Below are 9,375 nucleotides of genomic sequence, written 5' to 3'. Positions count from 1 at the left end.
TGATCTGTAGCCGCGTTTTTAGAAACGCAGCTTTAGGTCCCACAGGGAGCTATAGTCGCATAAGATAGGCCGCGCTTGAAAACGTGGCTGTTGTCAACAATTTCAACCTATGGCGTCTGGTCCTAATGATAGTTCTTTATCATCAAACCAAGACGCCAATCAGTTTTTTATGCAGGCGAAGATTGAACCCCAGATCTCTTATTTAACCATAAAAAACTTTACCAGTTGAGCTAACTGAAACTCACAACTTCGTTTGAGTTGTTTGAGTAAAAAAAGTATATAACTATATATTTACGTGTATTCCAATTTTAAGAGTTTTGAATTTTTAAAGTTATTAATTTACCTATATAGCCTTAGTTTTATTGTTCAGAGGCCTTTTTAAAAATTAAAAAAAAAAAAATATATATATATATATATAGTAAGAAACATTATATTTTAGTTTGAATAGGGAATATTTATATTTTAAGTATAAGATTTATCTTGTTATTCTTTTAGTATGAAAAGTGCATTCTATTTTTATGGAATTTGAATTACAATTTTTTTAACATTAATTTGTTTTTTTTTATAAAGATTTTTTTTATTGTTGAATTATTTTCAATTACATATAAAAAATATTTTTAGAGGATTGAAAAATAAACACTAATGAATTCTATACTATATATAAGGGAATTCCTCTCTTTCAAATGAACTTTTATGTGGTTTAAAAATACCTTCATTAATGGATGATAACTTCTCATAGAAATAATATCATACATGTCAAATGACAAATTTTATTTTAAAATAAGTATATATATTTCCAAATTATAATAGATGCATATTATTAATTTTTACCCAAAAAAATAGAAAAATCTCTGTCTATCTAAACTAAGTTAATATCTTTATTACCACATTTGGTGAAAAAAAAAAAAGAAAAAAAAAAAAAAAAGGTTGAACTCCAACTCACCTACCTTTGAAAAATTATTGCATACAACGTATGTATTCTACTTCTCACACAATATGTGGTCAACATATGAACCTCCAAGGATGTAGACCCCAGGACAGATGAAAGAATATCTTGCACGAGATTCCTTGCCTTCCATTACATCCTTATTTGCGTCATCGTTCACGCATCTTCAATTGAAAAAAATAGAAATAATAAAACAAATAGCTGCAGCCACTAGTAAGTATGTACCAAATACAAACCTATTGTTTTAATTTTTTTTCCGCTATATATTTAATCACAACTTAGCATATATTTATTTTATTTTCCTTATAAAATAATCAAAATTTTTTTTTTTTTTGTGTTCCAATATATATATAATCATTACTTAGCATATATTTGTTTTATGTTCCTTATAAAATAACCAAAATTTAAAATGAAAAAAAAAAAATTAGACACACATCGTATCATAATTGGTGAAATGTAAAATAGAACAAAAAATGAGAAATGAATTATATTTGGTATGTACCTACCTCAGATTTAGATAATTTCAATGTATTTGTGATATGTTAAAAAAAAAAGGGCTAAAAAAATTGAGAGATAATTTTGTTTTTGATTCAAGGGCTTTCAATTTTAACCATGAGTTTACCCTTAAATGGATTCCAATCCCACTAAAAGAAGGGTAAAATACAATTAACAATTATGGAGTTTGGACTAATACTAACTAAGAGCATTTACATTACTTTATATATAATAGAAAAATGTATAGAATTTATAAAATTTTGTCTAAAAATGACTCACATTAATTTGTGTATAATTGTGTAAATTTACAAGTTTGTTATAATAACCAAGTAAATTTACATTGACATTATCCCTTTTTATTTAGTTGTTTATTCTTTTTTTACATGTCTTGAAGATGAAGGAAGAAAATTGATAAGCTTGTTGTGTATGAAGAAAGAGAAACATATTAAAAAATAAGAAAAATTAATATTTTAATAACATGTAGTATAAAATAGATAACCACCTAAGATATTTTAAAATGTAAGTACGTAAAAAAAAAGGGGGGTTAGAAAGTGAATGCTCTAAGTCTATTACCTTTCAAAACCGACCAACTAGGTTTTAATCATTGTGAAAAAAAAAAAAAAAAGAGTAACGATTCAAGGATTAAACCAACGGGGCTTGGCTGAGTGGGTAAGGTTCGTTCATTTTATGCATCACATCTAAGTTCGAATCTCGCTACCCGCAAGATTCGTTGGTGGGCATCCTTAGTGGGGTAACTCCCTGCACAGTAGTACAGAAGGACCTCCAAGATTGGGCTATCTCGACCGAGGTCACTGGCGCCTTGTCCGCGGGTGTAATATATCTATAAAGGCTCCCATTTTACTTCCTAAAAAAAAAAAAGTTTAAAGACTAATTTGGTCGGTTTAAAAAAAAGTTATATATAATTAGTATTAGTTTAAACTTATTTTACCAAGAAAAAAGAAAAGAAAAGAAGACTACCTTGGAAGTAGACATGTATTGAATTGTGTGAAACAATAAAAGTACCCAAAAAGTCAACACACCAACGGTGCCTACAAATAAGGGGGCAGGTAATGTATTCGGTTCAGTGCTGGCGCCATTCCATAACGGTCAATGGACTCTTCTCCGATTTCAAGCTCTGCTTCTCTTTCCACACCAAAGTTCCGCTGCTTCGACCCCACCAACTCCTACACCACCACCACACCCAATCACACCCCAATTCCCCGCCACCGCAACAACTACAAGGGCACTTTGGCAAATTCCGTCAACTCCGGGCCCAAAATCGTCTCCGGCGAAGCTGGTTATGTTCTTGAGGACGTTCCTCACTTCACCGATTACATTCCTGACCTCCCTGTCTGTATCTCTCTCTCTCTTTCTCTCTCTCACTTTAAGGCTTTGTTTGGTTGCTGAGAAAAGAAAAGGAAAAAAAATGATTTTTTTTTTATTTTTTTATTTTTATCACTATCGGTCTTTTGTTGCAGAGAAAATGAAAGGAAAGAGAAGGAAAAAGTGATTTTTGAATTTTTTTTTTTTTTTTTTTGAAGTTGATAACTTTAGCTTTTCTCTCTCTTTCTCTGATGGTCTGTTTGGTTGCCGAGTAAAACAGAGGGAATGGAAGGGAAAAAGGAAATGAAAGGAATTTTATGACTTTCGTCTGGAGCTTTACGATGATATTGCTTGAGAGTCTGTTTAGTTGCCGAGAACAAAACAGAGAAGGAAAAAAAGTCTTGTTTTTTCCTCTCTCTAAGGCTCTGTTTGGTTGCTGAGAAATGAATTTTATGAGTTTCGTTGCAGAGAAAATGAAAGGAAAGAAAATGAAACGCAATTTTTGAACTTTTTTATTTTGATTTAAATTTTTTTTTAACTTTAACTGATCTTTCTCTCTCTGATGGTCTGTTTGGTGGAGGAGAAAAACAGAGGGGGACGAAAGAGAAAAGGAAATGAAACGAATTTTATGACTTTCGGTCTGCGTTTATACGATATTACTGCATGAGAGTCTGTCTGGTCTCCGAGAACAAAACAGAGAGAGCAAGGAATTTTATCAATTTATGACTCTCGATGTTGCTTTATATGATAATATTGCATGAGTCTGTTTGGTTGCAGAGAAAACAGAAGAAAGAAATGGAAATAGAATTTACGAAATTTTCTTTCTTGAATTTATAATTTTCTCTTATTTACGGCCTGTTTGGTTGCGGAGAGAACTGAATTAAAAGAGAAGGAAAAGGAATTAATAAGCTTTTTTTTTCGGTTTATTTTATTTTTATTGTTATTGCTTTTGCTTATGTTTTTGGAAATTAATACTATGTAATAGTAATAGGAGTTAAATTTTTTTAGTGTTAATTATTTTCTTTTCTTTTTTTCAAGGGGAAACTATATAACTGAAAAGAAAGTCAGATAATTCGTTTTATTTTATTATTATTTTTTTTTAATAGGGACTATTTTTTATTTAAAAAAATTCTAAGAAGGCACCAGAAAATAAACTTTAAGAGAAATCATGATTTTTTTTTTCAATTTTTTTTTTTTTTTTTTTTTTTAAGAGAAATCATGATTTTTTTTTTTTTCAATTTTTTTTTGTTTTGGATATATATATATATATATGTATGTATGTATGTATGTATGTTTTTGTTGTATTTAATGTGTATAAACTAGAAAAACAGAGGAAAAAAAATAGAAAGAAGGAAAGAAACTTAATAATTGGGAAGAAAAGTATAGATTGTGATCACTTTCATGACAATGTAACAAAATAAATTTCAAAGAGCGGCCTGTAATCAACAATTGAAGTTTTATAAGCACTGTGATTACTTCTATTAAATTTGACTTGAAGAGGAAAGGAATTTATGTGAGATGTAGCTTATTCTTTATATTATGTTATCATGCAGACATATCCGAATCCGTTACAAGACAATCCTGCCTATTCAGTTGTTAAGTAAGTTAATGCATAAATTCTTCTTTCTGTAGCTGTGTTTGATGGTTAATTTATGCCCGGATACTATAAACAGATTTGATGATTCATTTAAAATTGTCTTCTGATTTGACCAGGCAGTATTTTGTTAATGTAGATGATACGGTTGCTCAACGGGTAAATGATCTGTACTGGTTGTTCTTTCTGATGAATTTCTGTTGTTTAATGGCTTTACTGAAATGCAAGTGTATAGTTTTCTAATTCCAATATTGTTCCTTTGTATAGATTGTTGTTGCGAAGGATAGTCCAAGAGGGACACATTTTCGTCGTGCTGGACCTCGTCAAAAGGTCTAGACTTTTACTCCCCCTTAAGAGTTCATGATATTCTTCTGTCCATGTTATTGTGAATAACGGCATATGTTTTGAATGTTTCTCAGGTGTATTTTGAATCAGAGGACGTGCATGCATGTATTGTAACATGTGGTGGTCTATGCCCTGGTCTAAATACAGTGATTAGGGAAATAGTATGTGGATTATACCACATGTATGGTGTCCACAAAGTTCTTGGGATTGAGGTGAGCAAACGCTTCTGTCATTACATTAAACTTCAGTCTAGGTCCTTGTTTGGATTTTTGGGAAGTACAAGGAAAATGAAGGTAGAATGCTGACAATGCTCGAAAATGTTGTTGATAACATTCTTTCTTATATTCTTTTCCTTCTTGTTGAACTTTTTGACATCCGAAAGGAGAACAACACTTGGATTTTATGACTCAACTCTGGTGTTGGTTAGTACTCCAGAATATTGACTAAAAGGGTCTCTTTGTACATATAGGGAGGTTACCGAGGGTTTTATGCTCGAAATACAATTCCTTTGACACCAAAGGTGGTGAATGACATCCATAAACGTGGTGGCACCATCCTTGGGTCATCACGTGGAGGCCATGATACATCTAAAATTGTTGACAGCATTCAGGACCGGGGAATTAATCAGGTTAATTTATCTGCCCTTTTTAATTCATACATCTGACCGCATTCTACATTGTTGCATCTACCTTTGCAAACTAATCCCATATGTTGATTTTTTTTTCCTCTTTTTAAATATCATCTCAGGTTTACATAATTGGAGGAGATGGAACTCAGAAAGGGGCTTCTGTGATTTTTGAGGTAATTCAGTTTAATGTGGATGCAATGATTTTTTTGATAAACAAGTCTTACAATGATGGGATTATGTGTGAGTTTTGCTAAAAATATAATTGTAAAATTGAGTTAGAATAATTGCTGGTCATAGTATTTAGTTATTTATAAATAACTTATGAATGCAGGAAATTAGAAGGCGTGGCCTTAAAGTTGTGTTGGCAGGAATACCAAAGACCATTGATAATGACATTCCGGTAGTTCTCAAGCTTAACATCTGAAGTTTTATTTATACCCATCTTCTGATCCAAAACTTTGATATGATGTTGGAATTGACTCAATATTGAATATTATGCCCTTTTTGGTTCAGGTTATAGATAAGTCCTTTGGTTTTGACACTGCAGTTGAGGAGGCTCAACGAGCTATTAATGCAGCCCATGTTGAATCAGAAAGCATTGAGAATGGTATTGGATTTGTCAAGTTAATGGGCCGCTACAGTGGTAAGCTTCTTTCCTTTAGTAGCTATTTTAACAGATCAAAGAAGTCACACCTGAAAAATTGTTGGTTTGATTTGAACCTGTGCTTAATTTTACAGTGAAATGAGCTTCCATTGAAAAGAGAGCTAAAGACTTTCCTTAGCAATGAACATTCAATTTTCATGGCTACACAACTAGGGCCACTATTTAGGATATATCTTTATTCCATTTCTTTACTTTTTTTCATTGATTTTGTGACATCTATGCATGTGGACGGCTTCATAATTTATAAGAAGTTTCTCTTTCCTTGTTGCCTTTCTTCCACCCCCATCCCCCCCAATTATTTTTTCCTGTACTTAGAACTTTTTCTCGTTATTTGAGCTATATTTATAATTTGCTAATTATTCTTAGATTTATCATTGATTCACGTGGCAAATCATAGCATTCTGAGCAAAATTTCATCTTTTTGCATTTGTCATTTTATGGAATAGAAAATTTAAATTCTAAATCACTTCCTACTAATCCATACCAATATTAATATTTCTCCTCCTTATTTAAGTCTTTCTGTTTTAACTTCTTTCACTTTTTACTTGGTCGTCTTTAATTCTACTTGAGCAAGCCTGAAGCATTCTTAAATGATCACATTGATCAACCTAGGGTGCTGATTACTGAATGGGGCATGTCCGCCTAGTAATTAAGCATCCAGGTCAATTAGTGTTCTCATTAAGCGTCCCCCCCCCCCCCCCCAACCCTTTTTTCTTTTTTTGAGGCATTTCTCTTTCATAAACTCTTTTAATTAAATCAGCTATTATAAAGAGAAACAATGTTTCTTAAATTAGCTTCACCTCATTCTTGTCATGCAGGATTCATAGCAATGTATGCTACTCTTGCTAGCCGAGATGTGGACTGTTGTTTGATCCCCGAGTCACCCTTTTATCTTGAAGGACCTGGTGGGCTATTTGAATACATTGAGAAAAGATTGAAAGAACATGGACACATGGTTATAGTAATGGCTGAAGGCGCAGGACAAGAGCTGCTTTCTGAAAGCATTCGCGCCAATGACCAACAGGATGCTTCTGGTAATAAGCTACTCAATGATGTGGGTCTATGGATATCTCAGAGGATTAAGGTATAAATTCTAGGATATTTTATTTCACTTTGGTGTTAAATGTATATTTTTTTGCCATGCCTTGCAATTGTGAACATATCAGCTTTGATTTAGCAATGAAAGAACTGTAAGAGGAGTATTTGTGTAGTGACTTCCAAGTTCTAATTAGAGGCTTTGCCTATAATTTCCTTTTTGCTTTGGGATATGATACCGGAGACTTATGAAGTAATTCAAGTTATTCAACTGTATAAGGTGCCCCTTTTCAGTTTGACAAATAGTAAGCGATTAGCACTGCAACATGGTGAATTGAGTGTCACTCACTTCAATTGATATGATATATAGAAAATCTTGTGGGGGCTTATAATTTTTATTTCTTTTCAGAGAAATGCTGTTAATTACCAGTGACTAGATTACAAATATGAAAAGTTTTTCCAAGTTAATCATAGGTTTTTTGTTGCTCAGGATCACTTCAAGAAACGGAAGATGGCTATAAATCTCAAATATATAGGTTAGTTTATTGAAATAATTTCTTCTTATTATATGTTTCTTTTTCAGTTTGTCCTAAATATGATTAGAAAATGATAAGACCTTGTTTGCTTGCAGATCCCACTTACATGATACGTGCTGTTCCGAGCAATGCATCTGATAATGTTTATTGCACCCTCCTTGCACACAGTGCAGTTCATGGTGCAATGGCAGGGTATACAGGCTTCACAGTTGGCCCTGTTAATGGAAGACATGCTTACATACCATTCCGGGTGAGTTTCTTTGATTCAAAACAAATTTCTTATCTTCCCTTAAATCATATTTAGTTGTCTCTGTGGGCTATTTGCACGTAACTGCTGGAGTTGCATATGTATGGCCCCTGCATGTGCGAGCAATCTGAAACTATGCTTCTTGCTACATTATACATCCCGGAAGCCCAATTGAACAAAGTTCCAGTTTACAACGTCATGCAAATTGAACAGATTTAATTAACGTTTGATAATATCAAGCCTAATTTTCTCCTCTTTAAATATTGCCGAAGGGAACTTGCAACTTATCTAGAAAAGAAAGAAAAAAAAAATTCCAGTGGATTAAACGAGAGATGAGCTCTTTCAATTAAAGCTGGAGCAATATCAGTTTTATTACAAGCAACTACAACTTTCTTTTTTTAAAAACTCATATGGACTAGTTTGCTCAAGTAAATTGAATTTTCTGTGCAGCGGGTGATCGAGACACAAAACAAGGTTGTGATAACTGACAGGATGTGGGCAAGGCTGCTGTGTTCAACCAATCAGCCAAGCTTTTTGGACCATAAAGATGTCGTTGGAGACGAGAATGAGGAAGTACCACAAATCCAATCAATAAATGGGGAGAACCATTTAGAAGCAAGAGCAACTAAGCATAGAGAGCTGAAAGATGTCACTGAGGACACAAGAGAGGAAGAACCACCAATCCTGCTAGTAAATGGGAACAGCCATTTAGAAACCATAATGGCTAACCAAAAGTGATTAGCAGCACCAATTCAATTTGAGCAGCTGCTAATTTGAAGTTATCTGTCATTGGGGGTGCCCCTTTTCTTTTTCTTTTTGTTGCATGCTGATATAAGTTCTACCAAGTGAACCCTATACCCAGTGGTGATTCATATAATTTTAGTGTGAAATTACCCTACCATAGATGGGGGGCTACAATACTTTCATAAAGAACCACTCACTGTATATTATTCTGAACGGTGGTTATGACATTATTATACGGGATATACAATTATCTCTGAGCACTTCACAAGTACTAAATAGATATATTTGCACTTAAATTCTGTGTCTACGTGCATTTCTCCACTTCATTGTAGATCAGATTGGAGAGAGAGAGAGAGTTATAAACATCAAAGATCTTGAGGAAACATGTCATGGCAATTTTTTCCTCTGCCCCCTGCTTCCCATGAGAAAGACAGGCCTTTGCTTTGAAAGCTGGTACCACCAAGGCCATCTGTTAGGATGCCCTAAATCAAAGATACCTTTTCCATGAGAAAACCCTAGTTCGTAGCTTTGAGCGCGAAGCAAGGTCATCTATAAGACTTTAGTGATTAGCAAATACAAGTCAATCTTGCCATTTCCAGCATGGACAGAGTTTAACTCGAAAATATACTATATGACAACTCAAAAGATTATTTACGGTAAGTTTCAGTTAAATTAACAAGTAAAGTCTTTTGTTGTTAAATAAAAAATCTGAAGTTCAATCTCAGTTTACACTAAAAACTAATTGGTATTTTGGCTTAATGATAAAGAACAATTATTATGGAATGGACACCATAGTTTTGAAATACTATCATATCTAT

At 33.1% G+C, this 9,375-nt stretch overlaps 1 protein-coding gene across 1 annotated transcript; it reads left to right on the top strand.

Moving 5' to 3' along the window:
• Positions 1 to 2,502: 2,502 nt before the first annotated feature.
• Positions 2,503 to 8,853, top strand: LOC112023695 (ATP-dependent 6-phosphofructokinase 7). Its single transcript, XM_024056317.2, has 13 exons — positions 2,503 to 2,791; positions 4,318 to 4,364; positions 4,478 to 4,517; positions 4,626 to 4,688; positions 4,778 to 4,915; positions 5,173 to 5,331; positions 5,451 to 5,504; positions 5,663 to 5,731; positions 5,845 to 5,974; positions 6,814 to 7,079; positions 7,521 to 7,566; positions 7,662 to 7,816; positions 8,264 to 8,853. The coding sequence occupies exons 1-13, from the start codon at positions 2,552 to 2,554 to the stop codon at positions 8,549 to 8,551; spliced, it is 1,695 nt and encodes a 564-aa protein (XP_023912085.1). The 5' UTR covers positions 2,503 to 2,551; the 3' UTR covers positions 8,552 to 8,853.
• The last annotated feature ends 522 nt before the right edge of the window (positions 8,854 to 9,375 follow it).

This window comes from Quercus suber, unplaced genomic scaffold, assembly GCF_002906115.3.
Source record: "Quercus suber isolate HL8 unplaced genomic scaffold, Cork oak 2.0 scaffold_542, whole genome shotgun sequence".
Classification (NCBI taxonomy): Eukaryota; Viridiplantae; Streptophyta; class Magnoliopsida; order Fagales; family Fagaceae; genus Quercus; species Quercus suber.
This window is presented reverse-complemented; position numbering and strand designations above follow the sequence as displayed.

Coding starts and splice junctions, on each gene's coding strand:
- LOC112023695 (XM_024056317.2), top strand. CDS start 2,552: ATGGACTCTTCTCCGATTTCAAGCTCTGCTTCTCTTTCCACACCAAAG. Junction 2,792..4,317: donor ATTACATTCCTGACCTCCCT/GTCTGTATCTCT, acceptor GTTATCATGCAG/ACATATCCGAATCCGTTACA. Junction 5,975..6,813: donor GTTAATGGGCCGCTACAGTG/GTAAGCTTCTTT, acceptor CTTGTCATGCAG/GATTCATAGCAATGTATGCT.